The 19,516-nt window shown below is 39.3% G+C and overlaps 1 protein-coding gene across 1 annotated transcript in view; it reads left to right on the forward strand.

The window, feature by feature from the left end:
- LOC122729944 (1,5-anhydro-D-fructose reductase-like) overlaps nt 1-19,412 on the forward strand; it is a 38,750-nt gene extending 19,338 nt beyond the window's left edge. Inside the window, exons 6-10 of the mRNA XM_043969093.1 lie at nt 1,417-1,514; nt 2,304-2,367; nt 5,231-5,314; nt 15,519-15,601; nt 18,992-19,412. Coding sequence (XP_043825028.1) covers nt 1,417-1,514; nt 2,304-2,367; nt 5,231-5,314; nt 15,519-15,601; nt 18,992-19,034 — 372 coding nt within the window. The 3' untranslated portion in view covers nt 19,035-19,412. The remainder of the gene's footprint in view (nt 1-1,416; nt 1,515-2,303; nt 2,368-5,230; nt 5,315-15,518; nt 15,602-18,991) is intronic.
- The last annotated feature ends 104 nt before the right edge of the window (nt 19,413-19,516 follow it).

Here is a 19,516-nt window from a genome sequence, read left to right on the forward strand (position 1 = left end):
GTGGCAAGGAATTGGAAATTGAGGGGTTGCCCATCAACTGGGGAGTGGCTAAACAAGTTGTAGTATATGAATGTAATGGAATACTATTGTGCTGAAAGAAACGATGTGCAGGCAGATTTCAGAGAAACCTGGAAGGACTTGCATGAACTGATGCTGAGTGAGATGAGCAGAACCAGGAGAACATTGTACACACAGTGTTGACAACATTGTGTGTTGATCAACTGTGATAGACTTGATTCTTTTCAGCAATACAATGGTCCAAGATAGTTCCAAAGGACTCATGATGGAAAATGCTGTCCAAATACAGGAAAAAAAAAAAGAACTGTGGAATCTAGATACAGATTGAACCATACTATTTATATTGTTTTTGTTGTTTTTCTTTTTTGAGATTTTTCCTTTTTGCTCTGATTCTTCTTGCATGACTAATGCAGAAATATGTTTAATGTGATTGTACATACATAACCTATATCTGATAACTTGCTGTCTTGGGGAGGGAGGGAGAAAAATTTGGAACTAGAAATCTTATAAAAACAAATGTTGAAAACTATCTCTACATGTAACTGGAAAATAACAAAATACTTTTATGAAAAAAAAGAAATGATAAACATAACAAATTGAGAGACACTTGTAAGACTTGTATGTACTGAAATAGAGTGAAGTAAGTAGAAATGAGAAAATGATATATACAATTGAAACAATGTAAAAAGAAAGAAAAAAATTAAACTAGATGCTCTTTAATTATAATGGCAAAGCCTGCTTTTTTTTTTTTTTTTTAGTGAGGCAATTGGGGTTAAGTGACTTGCCCAGGGTCACACAGCTAGTAAGTGTTATGTGTCTGAGGCTGGATTTGAACTCAGGTCCTCCTGACTCCAGGGCTGGTGCTCTATCCACTGTGCCACCTAGCTGCCCCAAAGCCTGCTCTTAAAGGAGATGGTTTGAGAAGATAAACCTCTGTCTTTTCATTGCAGGAGGAATTATGAGATTAAGGGTATATTTACTATCAGATACAGTCAACATGTTTGGTTGTTTTTTTGAGCCACTTTCCCTTTGCCCTGCTCCCTCACTTTGTTTTGAAACCTTTTACAAGGGATTTTGGGGGAGGTACATATTCAGAAATAAACACAATGTTAAAAACAAAAGGTATAGGGGCAGCTAGGTGGCACAGTGGATAAAGCACCGGCCGTGTATTCAGGAGTACCTGAGTTCAAATCCGGCCTCAGACACTTGACACTTACTAGCTGTGTGACCCTGGTCAAGTCACTTAACCCCCATTGCTCCGCAAAAACAAAAAAAAACAAAAAAAAACAACCAAAAGGTATAAATACAAGTAAAATATAATTCTTTAAAATAACCAGACTCAACCAAAAAAAATTATTCTGTGACTTCTCTTTTGATATGTTGTGAATCTGATTCTAGATAGAGAGCCACCCATTCCTCACTCAGGAGAAGCTGATCAACTATTGCCATTCGAAAGGTATCTCTGTGACAGCCTATCGTCCACTTGGGGGCACGAGGTAAGGATGCTTTGTGGGTTCATTTCTACCATCAGGGTTGAGGGAAATGATATGTACACACGTGTGAAAATTCAAATTATACACGAAGTGATTTCCACAGGGGTGGGGCACAAAAAACAAGGATGATCAAGAGGGGCCTTATGTAGGACATAACACATGAGCTGAAGTTTGAAGGTGGATGGAGATGAAGAGACAGAGTACAGAATAGATTTGGAATATAAGCTGTGCAGAAAATGGGAGATGGGATATTGTGTACAAAGGACAGGCAGGCCAGTGTGGTTAGAATGTACAGTGTGTAGAGTAGGGTAATGAATAGTTAGCTTGAAAGGCAGGAGCCTGACTGGGAAGGCTTTCAATATAAGACACTTTCTTTTTTTTTCTTTTCTTTTTTTTTTTTTTTTGCGGGGCAATGGGGGTTAAGTGACTTGCCCAGGGTCACACGGCTAGTAAGTGCCAAGTGTCTGAGGCTAGATTTGAACTCAGGTCCTCCTGAATCCAGGGCCGGTGCTTTATCCACTGTGCTATCTAGCCGCCCCTATAAGACACTTTCAATATAAGTTTGTATCCTGAGGCTACTGAAGCTTTTTGTGTAGGGGAGTGACAATGTCAGGCCCTTGTTTTAATGATACTAACTTGGCAGCCATTTGGATAGATTGCAGAAGGGAGAATGTGGATGCAGGGAGACTTATGAAGAGACTACTGCAGGAGCCCAGAGGAGTGGTGATAAAGGGAGGGAAGGGGTGGGACGATCATTCTTCTGTTTAATTCTCTCTTGTTCCCTCTCTCTAGTGAGGTCTTCAATGAACCCATTATTAAGAAGATTGCAGAAAAATACAAGAAATCTGAAGCTCAGGTACAGGGGCGGAAAAAGTCCTGCCATATTTGCTGGATGATATTCAACAAACTTAACAAACATTTATCGGGTGCCTTCAACATAAAATATGTTATACTAGACTCTATGAGAGAGTCAGAGATAAATGAGACCCAGTCTTTGTTCTCAAGGATCTTAAGAGTATGTTAGATATAAGACAGATAACATGTGTTGGAGGTAGAGCTCCAGTATCAGCACTTTCTTAGTTCAGGTTCACTTGGGATGAAATTTATCCCTCATGAGTTATTGAACATTTATGAAAGAATATTTACTTTGTCCTAAAATGGCAAGAATATGCAGCAAGTATACGGTGGTACTTGATCCCCCTTGTCTTCTTATGGAATTGTGTCCACTTGGCAGATCATCAGAGTGACTTGTGTGGTCTTGGACACCCACCAAGTCTGAGACGCTTAGACTACATGTGACCGAGGCTTTTTATGCCACTAAATAATCAGGAAGCTTGGGGCCATCAGGTCCTGGGACTGCTTTGTCCTGGGCCTTCCCAAAGTTGACTGAAGGAAGTGAGGGTGGGGTGGGGGGAGAGGAGAGAAGGAAACTGTGTCAAGGAAGGTAAAACTAGTTAAGCGCTGGGGTAGCTTTGTTTTCTTTTAGGTAAAACCTTCCCTGTGTTGTAGTAGAAGGGAAGATGCTGCATCAGGGAAATGCTGGCTCTATCACATACTACCCATTAGTTGCAAGGTATTAAGGATCTTCTAAGACCTTCCAGCATTTTAATGCTTATAGGGCTTTTACTGGACAGTCACAGTAAAGGCAGTACTAAGGGGGAAAGGGGAAAACAAAATACCACAAAAATGTGGAGGAGAATAAAAGCCAGAAATCCTAGGCCTTTCCTTCTCCCTTCAGAAAGACTGTGTTGGGTTCATGTGGTGAGTGATAAGTCTTACAGAGTCATGGGCCTTTCGGGGTCCTAGGAGGCTAAGGAAGGACACTGTTGGACAGGCTACTTTAGATCTTTCAAGGCTGTTGTGGATCTCACTTGCAGATGAATCAGTAAATGGGGGCCATCAGGATACCCAGGAGGGAATGTGGGTTCTCTTAAAAGCTAGAATCCAACAAGTCTCTGTGCTTCCTTCTTAGACTGTGGGGAAGCCAGTGTGATAGGTTATTTGGACTAGTGCCTGTAACCCTCTGAGCTTTCCTTACTCACTGTATTTCCAAAACTTGACTAAAATGGACCCTGGATTTTTATTTTTATTTTTATTTTTATTTTTTTTGGAATTTTTTTTTTTTTTTTGGTGAGGCAATTGGGGTTAAGTGACTTGCCCAAGGTCACACAGCTAGTAAGTGTCAAGTGTCTGAGGCTAGATTTGAACTCAGGTCCTCCTGAATCCAGGGCCAGTGCTCTATCCATTGCACCACCTAGCTGCCCCGACCCTGGATTTTTAAAAAGTAGATTCTTGCCCTTGTCCCACCATCTGATCTAGGGGCTTCACCACAATAGCCTTATCTGGTCCAGTTAACATGATGCCAATAATGTAGTGGCGTATGTGAGTGTCCCATTACAGGAAGGGAGTCTTCTCTCAGATCCCTGTCAAGCATAGATTGAATAATGATATGAAGCTATCCCTGAAGAAAGACAGTGAAGATATATTAGACTCCTTCCTGTGTGAAAACAAAGGGTTCCTCACTAATCTCAGCCACAGGAATGAAAGAGCACTGGCCAGATTGACAGCGCCATATCACACACCGTCCTGCAACAGTGACAGAATCAGGAATAGCTGTAGCTATGGGAAGTTGACTTTGTCCGATTCCCTGTGGTCTTCTCTAAGCTGCCAGGAGCCATTTGCCATCCTCATAGGTAACACAGGCTTGTGGTAAAGGGATCTGGTATAATGAGAGAAGAAATAATTTCCACCCTTCTGGGTATTAAATATTATAAAATGGAATGGTTCAAGTAACCCTAAGCATTTCCCTTTGACCCTACCCTAGGTATTGCCAAAAGGCCTCACAGATACTGAGCCCATGATACCCCTTTCTTCCACAGATTGCCCTCTGTACCATGCCCTGACTGATCCAAATAGGGCTCCTTGTGCTAAATCTTCAAGAGTCATTCATATTTGCAATAGTGGCCTTCTAGGTGTAGGAAATGATTTGAATTACAGTTGCACAAAGGTGGCAAAGCCTGAGATGTTTGCATGTGATGGTAACTAGTCTAGTCTGATGGGAGAATGAAGTATGTGAAAGCCAAGTCATAGAGAACTTGAAAGACCCTGGCCTTGAGCCTGAAACTAGCCTTAAGAAGAGGGAAAACATGCAATTCTCTAGCCCCGTAGTCAGTTATCCTGGGTTCCCTGTACACACTAGTAGTCCCTGCTGCTAGATATTAACTTCTCCAAAAGATGAGCATTCATTTCCCCGTAGAATGAGGAAAATATTAAACAAACTTGATTGTAACAATGATGGTGGTGGTTGAACATAAATGTTCAACAATTCATGAAATTTATGGTGTTTCTAGTTCCAGGGGTACTTCTTTGTTTAACCCCTTCCCTAAATACTAGAATAAGAACAGACTATCTGTAGCATTCCCCAGCAAACTAATCTCTTTGGAATACCTAACAAGGCAAAATTTATTATTAAAATTAATTTTGTTCTACTGTCATAATTACTAGAATGCTGAGGCTCATTGACCTTCCTCATGTGACATGGTAGCAGAATCTGGTCGGTTAATTTCAGACTTTGGTGATGATATAATAAAAACTATCTATTAGAATGAGTATCCTGTGGTTGGAGAGGTATTAAAGAAAGCAAAATTACACTTTTAGTAGTGAAAAAAGAAATAATTAGCTGATTCTACATAATCTTCATATGTGGGTCTTTTTCACAGGTTTTGATCCGATTTCAGATACAGAGAAATGTGGCGGTAATTCCTAAATCTGTCACACCAAGTCGAATAAAAGAGAACTTCCAGGTATGTCTTGCAGGCTGGCAGATGACTGGCCCACAATTTATCAGTCATCAGGCCAAAAAGTGTGAAGGGAATTGTCCTTCTGCAATGTCCTTAGACTTCTTCAGGAACAGGGAACTAGAGATAGGAGGATGGAGTAGACAGGCATTAGATTTGTAGTCAGAAGACCTGGATTCAAATCCTGGCTTTCCTACTTACTTATATGACCCTGAACAAGACACTTAACTCCTTCATGCCTGATTTTTCACCTGTATGATGATGATATGGTGGGAAAATGGGGTATGAGTTGGGGTTGGGGTTCTTGGGAATTCCTCTTTAAAGAATTACACCCTCTTGCACACAAAACTTAGTTAGAACAAGGTGATAGTTTATTTAGGAGCAAGGGAAGGGAAGGGTGGGGGGAGGGAAACCATGAAAGAAATCCTTGGACTTTTCATGGGGAGATTTGGCATAAAGCACATGGCTCAGAGGTACCAAATCTCCTCGAACAGGAGACTGGAAGGTACTTTTATAGAGGCCTGATGGGGGTGGACCATCTGCCTGTGGAAAGTTCCTTTAATGAAGGTGGACCATCCCCCACTGGTGATAGCTGGGGGAATTGGGTGAGGAGTGGAGGACCATCCCCCACTAGTAGTGACTAGAGGAATTGGGTGAGGGGTGGCTACGGATCCCTCTTCAGAACACAAAGGCCGAAGCCACACCCAAATTTATCTCCCCAGGGTAAGGGAGACCAGAATGAAGGGTAGGAATCCCAAGCTAGTTTAGTCCTATTTGGTTCCTCTAGGCGTTATCTGTCCTCTGGTTTAGTTTCTCAAGGAGAAGATTCCTCGGTGTGCCCCAGAGAAATTCTGGGGTGCTCTGCGCCCCATGACAATAAGGTTTACAAAGAGCTTATAAATAACTATGGGCATAGTACCAGGTGTTATATAAATGCTTATTTCCTTCCCCATTCCTCCCCTTTCCCCTTCTCTTTTAAATTTTCTTTTTTAATAATCATCAACAAACATTTCACAGACAGATAGACTTGTATAAGGAGGCAGTTAGATGGCACAGTGGATAGAGTGACAGGCCTAGAGTCAGGACAGTAAGTCTTCTGAATTCAAATCTGCCTCTAGACACTAGCCGTGTGACCCTGGGCAAGTCACTTAACCCTACTTGTCTTAGTTTCCTCATCTGTAAAATGATCTGGAGAAGGAAATGGCAAGCTACTCTAGTATCTTTGCCAAGAAAACTCCAAATGAAGTCATGAAGAGTTGGAAGCAACTGAACAATAACAAGAAAAACAAGAAATTGAACTTTTTGCATATTTTGCTTCTAAAGAAGTATATAAAATTTAATAAGGTAGTAACTGCCCTGTTGAAACGGCCAGCGCTTCAGATCTGGGGAACGAAAAGGGATAAAAGGGGAGACGAACGACAGGAGGCAGTTCTTTCTGCAGCAAGCTCTACTCTACTCTTTATTTCCCAGCTAGCAATTCTCTTATGGTAAAACAAAGCATGAGTTCATGAGAACATTTTTTGAATAACAAAACCGTTCACCAAATTATCATCGATATTTACAGCATACTTCCGGGAACAGTTATAAGATAGTGAGACCAAACTGGCTTCTTATTTAATCTTGTGGCCATGAGAACTTTTCCTCTTAACATTTTGTTATTCTGTCTTCCTCACTTCCTGTCCTTGATTCTCAGAACACTTTGCCAGATCCTTGACATTCCTAAAGGTTTGGACTATAGTCTGAAACACTTTTTTTTTTTTTTTAGTGAGGCAATTGGGGTTAAGTGACTTGCCCAGGGTCACACAGCTAGTGTTAAGTGTCTGAGGCCGGATTTGAACTCAGGTACTCCTGACTCCAGGGCCGGTGCTTTATCCACTGCGCCACCTAGCTGCCCCTGTCTGAAACACTTTTAACCATTCCTCCTCAAGCTTAAAGATTTGGGCATAACACCGGGAAGGGGAACTTCAGAAAAGGCCTCTGGCCCTCTGAGTTCTCTACATCGCCCCATTTTGTTTTTGTTAAGGAGCATGGAGTGTTTCCTTGATGAAACAGTAAAAAATAACAGAATATAATACCCTATGCTAACCAACAATATGTTAATAACAATATAGGAAAGGGAGAAAGGGGAAATTTTGTTCAGAGGGGCAGTCCCTCAAGAACTCACACTATGACAATGTCTACAGAGGGAGGTCCTCTGCAGAGAATACTTACTACAGATGGTGTATATAAAACAGAAGGAAAAAACAAAACTGTTCATTTAAAGTCTTTGAAATCTTGTCTTCTTTGAGTGTTGAGATGTCATCAGGAAAACTGGGCTCTGGTCTGGATTCTGGTTGTCTCTGGACTCTCTCACTTCTTTAGCTGTTGAACTGCTGGATTTTCACTAATCCTTAGTATAGCTTTGTCAATGATCAAATTAAACAGTGAGAGTTCTTCAAAATATAACTCATATTTAAACTTGATATACATGGCATATTACATTCCCCTCTTTTGGGGAATACTTATACCCATATACAATACAGAGTTGAGACAGTTATGCAATCTATAACACTGCTTACCACCATGTGTCTGGATCAAGGCCAAATTTAGTAATGTGTCCGTGATGACACCTGATAATGTTATGGAAAGGTTACCATACCACATCTCGTGGTTCCGAGACATCCGGTAATTGTGCTAGGCCCCAGGTGGATGAATTCTGACCATGCCATCAGACTGAGTGAAAGAAAAAGAAAACAAGTTAAACCAGGTGCATGTGTTGGAGCTTCCATGACACTAGGCCATTTTTGGAGGGAGAGAAGATGAAACTGGACTATGTCCAGCAATTGTGGTCTACATAGTTGCCATCATAAGCAAACTATGGACTTCTTGAATGCATTTGGCTATTCTCTCAGCCTCCATCAGGGCATCTTACTTGTATCTGTCTCTCCTCCTATTGTACATATATTCTTTCTAGGGCCTGCATCGTGGAGTTGAACCATCTCCATCAAGCTCATTGTAAGAGCAATTAGTCTCTGAAATGATAAGTTTCCATAATTCATAAATCTCATTAATTTCACCAAAGACAATATGATGGTAAAAATGTGTGTTATGCTGCATAACTCAGGACATATTTGTAATACATACAATAATTCAAAACCATACCCAGAGTATATACATAGTCACAATGACATATAAATGATAAATGAATGTAAATGGCTGATAATATTAAACATTATTACATAATCTTCTTTGAGTAAGTAAACCACATCACCTTGTACATGAATTCTCTATCTAGTATGATAATAACAGATACTTGAAGTGATAATCAATTTATCAACAATAAATAAAACCTAAATCAACAAGACTCAATATGTTCATTGGTTGCTATACAGACTAAGCAGTAGGGTTCAATAATACTTAAACCAAGCAATAGGGTTCAATAACCCCCTTTAAAAAAAAACATAATCCTATAAACAAACTCATTAAACCCATGGTTCTTTCAAAAAAAATTGTGATAGCTTCAGCTTCTGAGGCCCAATGGCCCCACCTATATCCTTAGCCCAGTCAAAGTAATAGATTTTTGCAGTCATCAGAGCTGAATGGTATATACTAGAAATGTCTTTGAAATTCATTCAGTTTACAAAATTGAGTTAAAAAAGAAAGCAAACGAAACAAAAGTCAAAAACAAAAACAAAAACAGCAAAAGTTTTGCTAAGTACTCTTAAGTATGTGGTGAATTCCAGGTCTTTTCAATGCCTTTCAAAAACAAACAAAACAAAGAATGGCTTTAAGGAACAAGGGTTAATATAAGTAAGGGAAAAGGGAAGGGGTGGGGGAGGTTGAGGTAGGCCAGAAAGCCTCTGTGCTCTTAGTGGTATGAGTGAGTGCTCTTTCATTTTTATCCAGTAGGGTCTTCAAATCTATGGAAGATTTTAAAATGGCCATTAAAGGGTCAAGGGATAATTCATTGAGGGTAAAAGCAAAGGTTTGGGTACCCAAGAAAAAGTAACATCATCCACCTGGTCAGGGGAAAAGTAAAAATTATCACCCTGCCAGTGGAGAAAAGAAACCTTGTCTAGACATCTTGCAAACGGCACCTTCTTTTCAACAGAATCAAGATCAGTTGGATTATGTGGGGCCACTACTTCATATAACATAGAAAAATTAGCTTGGGGAAAAAGAGTAAGAGAACACAAGTTAAAGGAATGGCTCAACAAGCAGGGTTCCATCTGCCAAGTCACCATCCCACATACTAGACCTTGATAGCATTTAGTACAGTCATTAAGAACATGTTACATTATTCAGATCAATATGCTCCCCTTCAATCTGGGGTAAAGCAAAATAGTTGTGTAATATGAATGAGATTACAAGAAAATTACACATGATGGTAGTAGAGGTGATCTTAAAGTGAGTTACAGTTCCAATACAGTATTGACTATTGCAATAGGCATTAAGTACAGCTTTTGATATCCAATGATCATTAGTTAAATAGGCTTTAAACATTACATTTTACATTGTTGAGTCACCTAACATTAACAATTTTTGAGCATTTTCCTTTTGATAGTTCAAAGTATGTTGGTGAGGCAGGATCATTGTGGGCAGCCATTGTGCATTAAGAGTTAAAGCTTGAGACACATCCTGTCCAGCACTGTGCAGTCTGCTGGAAAGGGACTCAAGATCTACTGAATTAATTAAGCCCAAATCAGTTCCTGCTCCACCAAGTTAAGTATCATACCACACTCTTTCCTAATGATTACAAGTTTTCATTACTGGAAAGCTAATGTTGTAATATAATACAAATTTCAGAACTTGCTGAGTTACGTTAACACAACTGAAGGGTATTTTTACTATGGAAGGTGTATACATATGTCTTCCTGTCTAGTCAGGTGTAAAATTCTAGGATAGTTCATAAATGGCCCTCTCCCCACAATAGGTGTGCTATTAGTACAAGATAGTTTTAATTTCCTTATAAAGAGGTATTGTAATATTGGTCCTTCTATAATCTGAAGTTTTGGCACACTGTTCATTTGTGAGGCAATCCACTGTTTAGGTGGGAGCAAGAGGGACTGATTATATAAACAACCAGTCATGTTTACAAAATTATTAAATATTATTTGTGTCATGTTTCCCTTTAAAAAATGTCCATATCGGGACTCCCCTTCCAGCTGGTTGCTTGTCCATCCCAGGATAAATTACCCCAAAGGCAGATTTGATTTGCAAGACAAATATAATTATCTTGGGTGCAGTTTTGAGTGGAGTCTCTCCATCCAAAGTGAATTTCTCCCTTTAGCAACGGGATATCAGGGGGTCCAGGAGTAAGCAATCTCTAACAGCAACTAGGAAACTATAAGAAGAAACTGTCATTCTGAAAGGAAGGTTTGTGTGAATGGTACAGTATATAATTTGTAATCTCCAGTATAACCATAATTTCTCCTCTATAATCACTATCAATTATACCCCCTACCATTTGAACTTGCTTAATAGCAGTGCTTGCTCTTGTTTGTAAGTTAAGAGTCATCTTTGCCAATGATAAAAGTTCCTCATTGTCAGCAGGAGAAACTGGACTCAATTTGGGTTACCCCTATTTTGGCCAGTCCATCCACATGGGTGTTATATTCACGTTCTGCTGAATTCACATCCATACGGGCATCTACATGAAAAACTAAGATATTAGTAAATTGAACCCATTCCCATATATCTTTCCACATTTCATACCCCCAAATAGTTTTTCCATGTATATCCCAATTCTTTGTTTGCCAGATTGGCATCCAGGTAGTTAATCCATTAGCCAACACCCATGAATCAATAAAAGTATGACATTGTTCCCTTTAAAAAAAAATGGCCTGATATACTTCCATAAGTTCAGCCATTGACTACTTCCTCTCTTCCCTGAGGTTTTTAACACCACTTTAGTAATAGGGTTAAATGATACAACTTTAATAATACTTTCTTCTTGAGCATGTTCAATTTTAAGTGATGAAGGAGTCCCCATTCAAATTCATATTTCTTTCCAGTTACTCTATAAAGAGGACTTAAAATGTGTCCCAAATGAGGAATGTGATTCCTCCAGTATCCAAAAAGTCCAACAAATTTCTGTACTTCTTGTTTAGAGGTAGGAGGAGCAAAGTCAGCCATTTTCTGTTTGGCTTTCAGTAAGACTTCTCTATGGCCTGCATTCCACGTAATTCCTAAAAATCTTACATTCTGGGCAGGCCCTTGTATATTAGCAGGATTTATCTCCCACCCCTTCTCCTTCATGTGATCAAAGCATGTAGTACCTTTTCCACTATTACCTTGTTCTCTCCTTGAACCATAATGTCATCAATCTAATGAATAGTTTGTACTCCAGAAAGTTTTAATTCATTCAAGTGTTCAGCCACAGTTCTATGACAAATAGTAGGGCTATGCGAATATCCTTGAGGAAGTCCTATGAAAGCACATTGTTTCCTTTGCCAAGTAAAGGTAAACTGGTCCCACTGACTAGAATCTACTGGTATTGTAAAAAAGGCATTTGCAAGATCTATAACTGCATACCACTTCCCAGGGTAAGTTTGAATAGTCTCTATTAAAGTCACTGTATCCGGGACAGCTGTATAAAGTGGAGGAGTTACCTTGTTTAATTGTCTGTAATTGGGGGCAGCTAGGTGGTGCAGTGGATAAAGCACCGGCCCTGGATTCAGGAGTTCCTGAGTTCAAATCCGGCCTCAGACACTTGACACTTTACTAGCTGTGTGACCCTGGGCAAGTCACTTAACCCCCATTGCCCTGCAAAAAAAAAGAAAGAAAGAAAGAAAGAATTGTCTGTAATCAATAGTCATCCTCCATGTCCCATCACTTTCCGTCTTTCTTTTCTTATATTCATACTGAGCCATTCTCATAGCAGCTTTCTCAGCTATACTCTGATAATTCCGAGCTTGATCTCCAAGTATAAAATTCTGACATTGTAACATAAATCATTTTCCCTGTAATTCAGCCACCTCTTTTTTCAAACCTACTCTTTCTTCTATCGTCTTATTCCTATCCTCACAAACTATCCTATACACAGTCAAAAGTGCCCACCCTTTTCTACAAACTCCAATTATTTCTTTTCCTTTTTCAGCATATTTCTTAAACAGAGGCATTTTGTACAACGAATCCTGTTCGGATTTGCTCCTACAAAATGACACTCCAACATCAGTTGAAGAAAGTTAGATTTAATTAATATAGTACAGGAAAAGAGATAATAGTTTTGCAGCAGCAATAAAGTAAGCAGCCTAACAATGTAACTATAAAAGCAAAAGCAACCACTATGTAGATATTTAAAGGGAAAATATATTACCAAATCAGGGAAGTACCAACTCCTGGGTTCATTGGCTGGGGGTCCCAGTACAGCCTCCCACAGTCCTGATTGGGAATATCCCAGCAGAGTGTCCCCTCTCATATTTATCACTTTCCACTAATCTACCACCTCTGACATATAAAATTATGTGTGTTCACCTTATTTCTGTCCCAAGTTTAGGGAAAATTAGCTGGGGTTTCTAATATATTTTTTACTTATAAATGAGAAGCTTTAGCAACAGTTTTGGACCATTAAGCATTTATTAAAGCATACCAAGTGTTAGTAAAAGGGGAATACCTGGGTCAGAAAGTTAAGAAAAGGCCTATCTAGTCTAGAGCTCCATCCTGTCCTGCTTCCTCTAAGTCCTCCACCATGATTGTATTCAGGAGCCAAACTCCCAGTGGAAGCTTTTTCTGCATCCTTAGGAGAGGGAGTCCATACACATTGCTTCAAGCTAATTGGCTAGCATCACCCAAATCTATTGGTTCAATGGATTTGAGGGTGGTCCCTTGTTGAGGTCAGTTTGCAACCCTCTGAGAACACACCCCCTTGAGGGCCAGGCAGGTGTGGTTTTAATTGAATTAACTTTAAGTGAGTTAATTAGTGAAGTCAGTCAATCTAGTCAATCCCCTTGAGCCAGGGGCCTTTGGGCATTCCAAAACCCATTATTTTCTCACACACCATCATTCCCCTTCTCCCAATTCAAGGAATATTATAGAGACTCATAAGGTAACAACATGATCTCTGTAAAATATTCCAGCTTTTACAATAGTTAGGATGCTCAAAAGTACTCCAATAGGCAGAATAAAGCCTGGAACCTTTGTGGAACTGGCTGAGACTCCAAGTTCTGGAGACAGAATTTCTCAGTCTATACTTTGTAGACTTTTATTTGCATTTTTGATTTCTTCATTTTTTAATGGGAAATTGTATCCAAATACTGGGGATATAAAAATATCCAGGGATTCATTGATAAGTACTTCTTCCAATCATTTATCAGTGGTTTGGGTCTAGAGTAAATCAGAGGTTTTCTCCTTGAGAAGCTAAACTGAAGAACTGACACACCTAAGAAGGAGGGGGAGAGGACATACCTAAAATAGCTCCAGAAGTCAGGACCACCACCCCTCATTAAAGCCTTTCCCATCCTACCCCTCATTCAAACTTTTCCAACCCTACCCCAAAGGGAACTTTCCATTGTCAGGTGGTCACCCCATCTATCCTCTATAACAGCTTTGGCCTTTCTTCTGTTCTCAGAGAAAGATGTCTTTAAGCCATCTTCTTTCCTTAAGGCGAAGTCTTTGACTTCTCTCTTGGTCACTTTCTCTAGTGACCAAATGAAAGACCATTTTATTTTAATTGAACTTGGTGTGAGAAGTGTAATTCTTTACCAAGGAATACCTAAGGACCCCCACCACCTATTTCCCCATGACATCAACATGAAGACATTTTAATAACTTTTTTATTAGGTGCTCAGAGCAGTGTCCCATGGTACACAAAAACCAATTTAAAAATGAGTAACATTTCTAAAAGTCTTACAAAGGACAAATCAAGATGGACCCATTAGGAATTTTATAAAGGGAAAGAAAAATTTATCCATCAAAGAATGGATAGCAAAAGGGGAAGACAGACATCAGGTAAATTAACAAACTGATCAGCAAATAAGTCCTGGAACTAAAGCTAATGTCTCATGCTGAATTTTGAAAACAAAACAGGAACTGACCACATAGCACCAAGGCTGTAATTGATGTCTGAGCCAAAACAAAGATTCTTGTCTCAGCTAAATTCTGCAAGCTCCAGCCTGTTACGTGACTTACTGTCTCAAACAAAATAGCAGCTATATTAAAACAATCTTAGGACACTGGTTATATAATGGTTACTTTGGGGAAACTACTCCCTCCTTGTGTTGGATGTTTGAATATCAGCCATCAGTGTGACATCTGTTGTGAAAGACAAAAGTTCAAGTTAATTCTTAGCAACAGAATGTTTTTCCATTCTGTATTTTCATACATGGAATATTAAGTTGGGTCAGGTCAAGTTAGAATTCATCATTCTTATCCAAAAGTTGTCACAAACTGCTACAACTAAGAGCAGATAGAGCTTTTTTCAGAAAAGTTTACAAGGTAATAGAACAGGATTAAAGTAAGTTCCTAAGTGTTTAATTTTTGTAATATCTTGGAGTTGGTTTTAAGAGGAGCCATCAGATTGGGGATGAACCAGTTTCCTGGATTTTTGTACTTTGAACTGATATAATTAGTTTGTATTCATTAAAATCTAACCTCATAGACATTTGTAACCAGTTTTTAATTTCCTGGCTTTAAATCCTCTCTTAGCAATATGTAGCATAGTCAAAAAGATTTGGAGTCAGAACACTTTGGTTCAAGTCTTAGTTCTGATGCTTACTACCTTACTTTGGTAAGTCACTTAGTTTCTCTATATCTCACCTCATTTTCAAAATGATGAGTCTGGAGCAAGTGGTGGCAGTGATTTTGATGATGATGATTGCTTTAATGCTTTAAGGTTTACAAAATCCTTTACATACATGATCTCATTGTATCTTCATTGAGGAAGATACTGTCATTCCTTCAAAGAGGACCAATTAACATCATGGGGGATTTCTTCTTACCTGAAGCATGAATCATATGTAAGTGAAGCAGAGTGCCACACAGTTTTCAGCCTTATAGACAGCTTCCAGAGTCACTACAGTCCAGTGGAAAGACAACTATTATTTTCCCTATTACATAGATGATAAAACAGGCTAAGAATTTCTTGTCTAAGGTTATACAGCTAGTGTTGGGGGACAAGATTCCAACCTAGGTCTTCCTAACTTCTAGTCTATCCACTATACATGCTGCCTCTCCACAGATTACGTATAAAATCCTTTTCAGCAATAAATCTTCTTGTATCCTTTGGTTCTAGGTGTTTGATTTTGAACTCAGAAAAGAAGACATGGATGCCCTCCTCAGCCTGAATAGGAATCTTCGATTGGCTGCACTTCCTAAGTGAGTGTAGCTTCCCTTCCTTCTGCTGTAAACACTGCATGTTCTGTTAGTACTAAATTATGGGATGTGATCCCTGGTAACCGGGAGGGGGATACTAATAGTTTCATTAGCACAAGAAAAGCAATTTAAATTGAGGATCAGCTTTTAAATGCTTCAATGTGATGATGGATCTTACCCTAGATCCTAAATGCCTGATATCAGACATGGTAATTCATTGGAATTTTGCACATATTCCAAGTTCATTTTCATTTTCAGAGAGGCAAATACTAGGGACCAGACGAGGGGCATTTTCTGCCCACGTTTTTAATTTTACAAAGACAAAAGCACTGTTGCTTTTTTGGGGGGGCGGGTAATAAGGGTTAAGTGACTTGCCCAGGGTCACACAGCTAGTGCATGTCAAATGTCTGAAGCTGGATTTGAACTCAGGTCCTCCTGAATCCAGGGCAGGTGCTTTATCCACTGTGCCACCTAGCTGCCCCCTGCACTGTTTCATTTTAACCAATAAAGGGCAAGTTTCTTCTGATCTTTCTGAACATCTGAACTTTTTGTTATCTTCACCTGTAACATCTGCCTCTCTCTTGCCCCCTTGTCATTGCACAAGCTGTCCATCCAGATGTCTGGAATGCTTTTTCTCCTCACCTCACTGTCTTAGATCCCTTCAAGGTTTGGTTCAATTGCCACCTCCTTCAAATTCCCCCAGGTGCTAATGCCCCCTCCCCCAAATGTCTATATTTTGTATATGTTGGGTGTGCACTTCTTTCTGTGCAGGTTATACCACTCTAGCAGAGTTAGGAGAGTGGAGAGTGCTATATTTTTCTGTGGGAGCAGAATTTCTCTCCCTTTTGTCTTTGTAAGCTCAGCACCTCATACAGTGTTTAGCACCTAGTCAACACTTAACAATTATTCGTGGATTTGTTGGAAATTTTCCTGCTAATCTTCTAAACATGCATCTCAGAGATATATAAACGGGGGTATGCAAACATACTTTATTTTGCTAGTGTAGCTATGGCATGTGGTTAAATGGTGTTTATAGCTGTTGAAATACCATGAATTCTTGTCCATTTGAAAAGTTAGGATATTTTAGAGCAAGTCCAAAGTAATATTCCTCCAGGTTTTACTTTGAGGTTTTGGAAATGTCTTGGGGGTGGTGGTGGTGGTGGGGATAGCATTGACTGGCTTTTCTTATAATCCATAATATCCTATTCTGGGGAAACGACATGTCACAGCAGGGACAATTACCAATTCCAACCAGAGTCAAGAATCATGAGATTCACCCTAACCCAGCCCTGAGGCAGGATTCTGTAATCATGCTTTAGTGGAGGATGGCCGTGACCTTGGATCAGTCAGGATCAGATACAATGATAGGTGTATACCACTCTCCTTCTTGGTAAAGGTTGTTCTGGCCACTTACCTTTTCTCAATGGTAAAATTGAGGCTGTAGTGCTGGAACAAGTGACCACATTTGATCTACAACTTGAGGACCAAAGTAGGAACTTAATTTACATCTGGAATAAATAGGAAGACCAAGGACAAGAATCTGGGTCAAATGCCTGCACAAATTTAGTAAGTTTTGGAGATGTAACTCACCTGTAAATTTACTTAACTTAATTTGAAAGGAAAAGTCATTGATAAAAGTAAGAACTGATCACAAAATGATAGACTATATTTTGTGTTTTCTGGATATTCGTGGAGTTTTTGTCCCTCCATGTTACCCAGTTTAGGCACATCATATACCTATTTGGAACACACATGTTTAAGGGCCAAATTTAGTATGAGAAGAGTTAATTGGGTGGCTTGCCTTAATATTGAGGTAAGAAAAGAAACAGCCTCTTTCAAAAACAAAACAGGTTTATTAATGGGAACAAGTTTAAAACACAATATCTGAATCACACAAGTGAGATTAATAGAACTAGAAACAATGTATATATCTCTGGGGTAAAAAGGCCCCAGGCACCTGAACCTGCCTCCAGCCCAGCTAGCTCCTCAGAGTTTTCATTTTGCTTATTATTAATGATTTGGATTGTCCTTTAATATCACAGTTTACAATTCTTCTCTTTGGAAATGTTTGCTGATATTCTTTGCCCATTTGTCCAGCAGGCATTGGCTTTTGTCTTTGGTTATCTACACATAAAGTTTTTTTTTCTTAGTCACTTCCATTCTTATTCTATTTGTCTTAATTTTGCTAATCCAAAAACTTTTGAATTTCATGCAATAAAAATTGTCTATGATCTTTTGTTATCTCCTCTATCTCTTTTTGGATCTGACTTACTACATAAATGAATATTGAAGAATTGCCTAAAGAGGTTAAGTCCCTTGGCTTGAGTCACTTAATGTGTAAGTGTGTGAGGTAGGATTTGCATATCTTCCTGACTCCAAACCAGTACTTTACCTGTCATATGTCATACTTCCCCTTAGTCTTTTTTTGTTAGCTTTTTCTACTTTTAAAAACACTTTTGAAAAAACTTTTTAGTGGTGAAATTATTCTTATTGACATTAACTATTGGAGACATACCTACTCCATGTAAAATTTTATTGTCACAGAAGTAAAATAGTTTCACAAGATAATTCCTAATAAGTTATAACCAGCCTCCCCTGTAGATTATTCAGCTGATTTCCAGTTTTATAGCAGTGTTTATCTGGAACTAGTCTTTCTCAGAATCATCAATAGTGTGGTCTTGTAGAACCAATTAATGACACTACATTTCTTAGGCTGGGAGTATTTGTAAATAACCTAAAAAGGCATGCCAAAGAGTGTTTTGTTCACATAACCATCTATACTATGCTTTGTCCTCAAAAAATATTTGTCATACAATGATCAGGATTGATTAAACTGCTTCAAGAGGCAGTGTAGCGGAGTGGATAGAGAGATGATGTGAAAGTCAGGAAGACTTGGGTTCAAGTTCTGGCTCAGATACTAGTTGTGTGACCTGGAGCAAGTCACTTAACTTCTGAGGGGCTGAGGCTGAGTGGGAGGGCTGAGGGAGGGGCAACCCAGGAGCCGGAGGACCAAAGCCCACCTCCCATCTATTTTTGTTTGGCCTGCACTAATAATGTTTTCTACATTTTTAAACTGTTTTTTTGTTTTGTTTTGTTTTAAACAGGCAGGGAGAGGACCACTGCGCTAGGCAGCTTTCTAAGACTCTAAATTACAGAGAAGGTGCTGGGTAGAGAGGGTTTCCTCAGCTAGGGATTGATTCCCTTTATTAGTGAAATCACTGGTCCCATCCTTCCTGCCTTCCTCCCCACCTCCTGCCACACTTGCATTATTAACTCCACTAAGTGGGGTTAAGACTAATTTTCTACCAACAGAAAGAAACAATACACAGTTCAAATGCTTATTTGTTAAATTTATACCAGCATATTTTTTTTTCTCTCTTTCTCTCTTTGTAGTGCTAAAAATCACAAAGACTATCCTTTCAACATCGAATACTGAGGATGGTCTTGACTGGCGTTCTTGCTCTGCCCTTGCCTGCTGAGTGCAAAGACAACTATCTTAATCCCTAGAAAACTCCAACCCCAGAAAGTGGGTTTTTGTGATTATCAAAAAAATTTAGAGAGGAGCAGCTTTGGGGGAAACATAAAGAGTCTGAGCGTGGCCAGACCTTTCATTTTCTTCAAAGTCTCTGGTACTATCCAAGTGACTGAAGGCAGCATATTGAGGGATCTTAGCATACTGACCTATAAATCATAGCATAAATAAATAAATAAAGCATAAATCACTAATGTCAATCCGTGTGCTATGCTGCCTCAATTTACTTTATCCAGTTGATTCACTGTGGAGAAATGTTAATAAAGTAATGGTTAAGTGAAATAATGAGGATGCAGTTTTATTGTGTTGGTTTAGTGCTGTGTTCATTGGACTCAGATGTATGTGTTACAATGAAGGATTTTTCCCACCACGTGTGCACGCACACG

Source organism: Dromiciops gliroides, chromosome 5 (genome assembly GCF_019393635.1).
Source record: "Dromiciops gliroides isolate mDroGli1 chromosome 5, mDroGli1.pri, whole genome shotgun sequence".
NCBI lineage: Eukaryota > Metazoa > Chordata > Mammalia > Microbiotheria > Microbiotheriidae > Dromiciops > Dromiciops gliroides.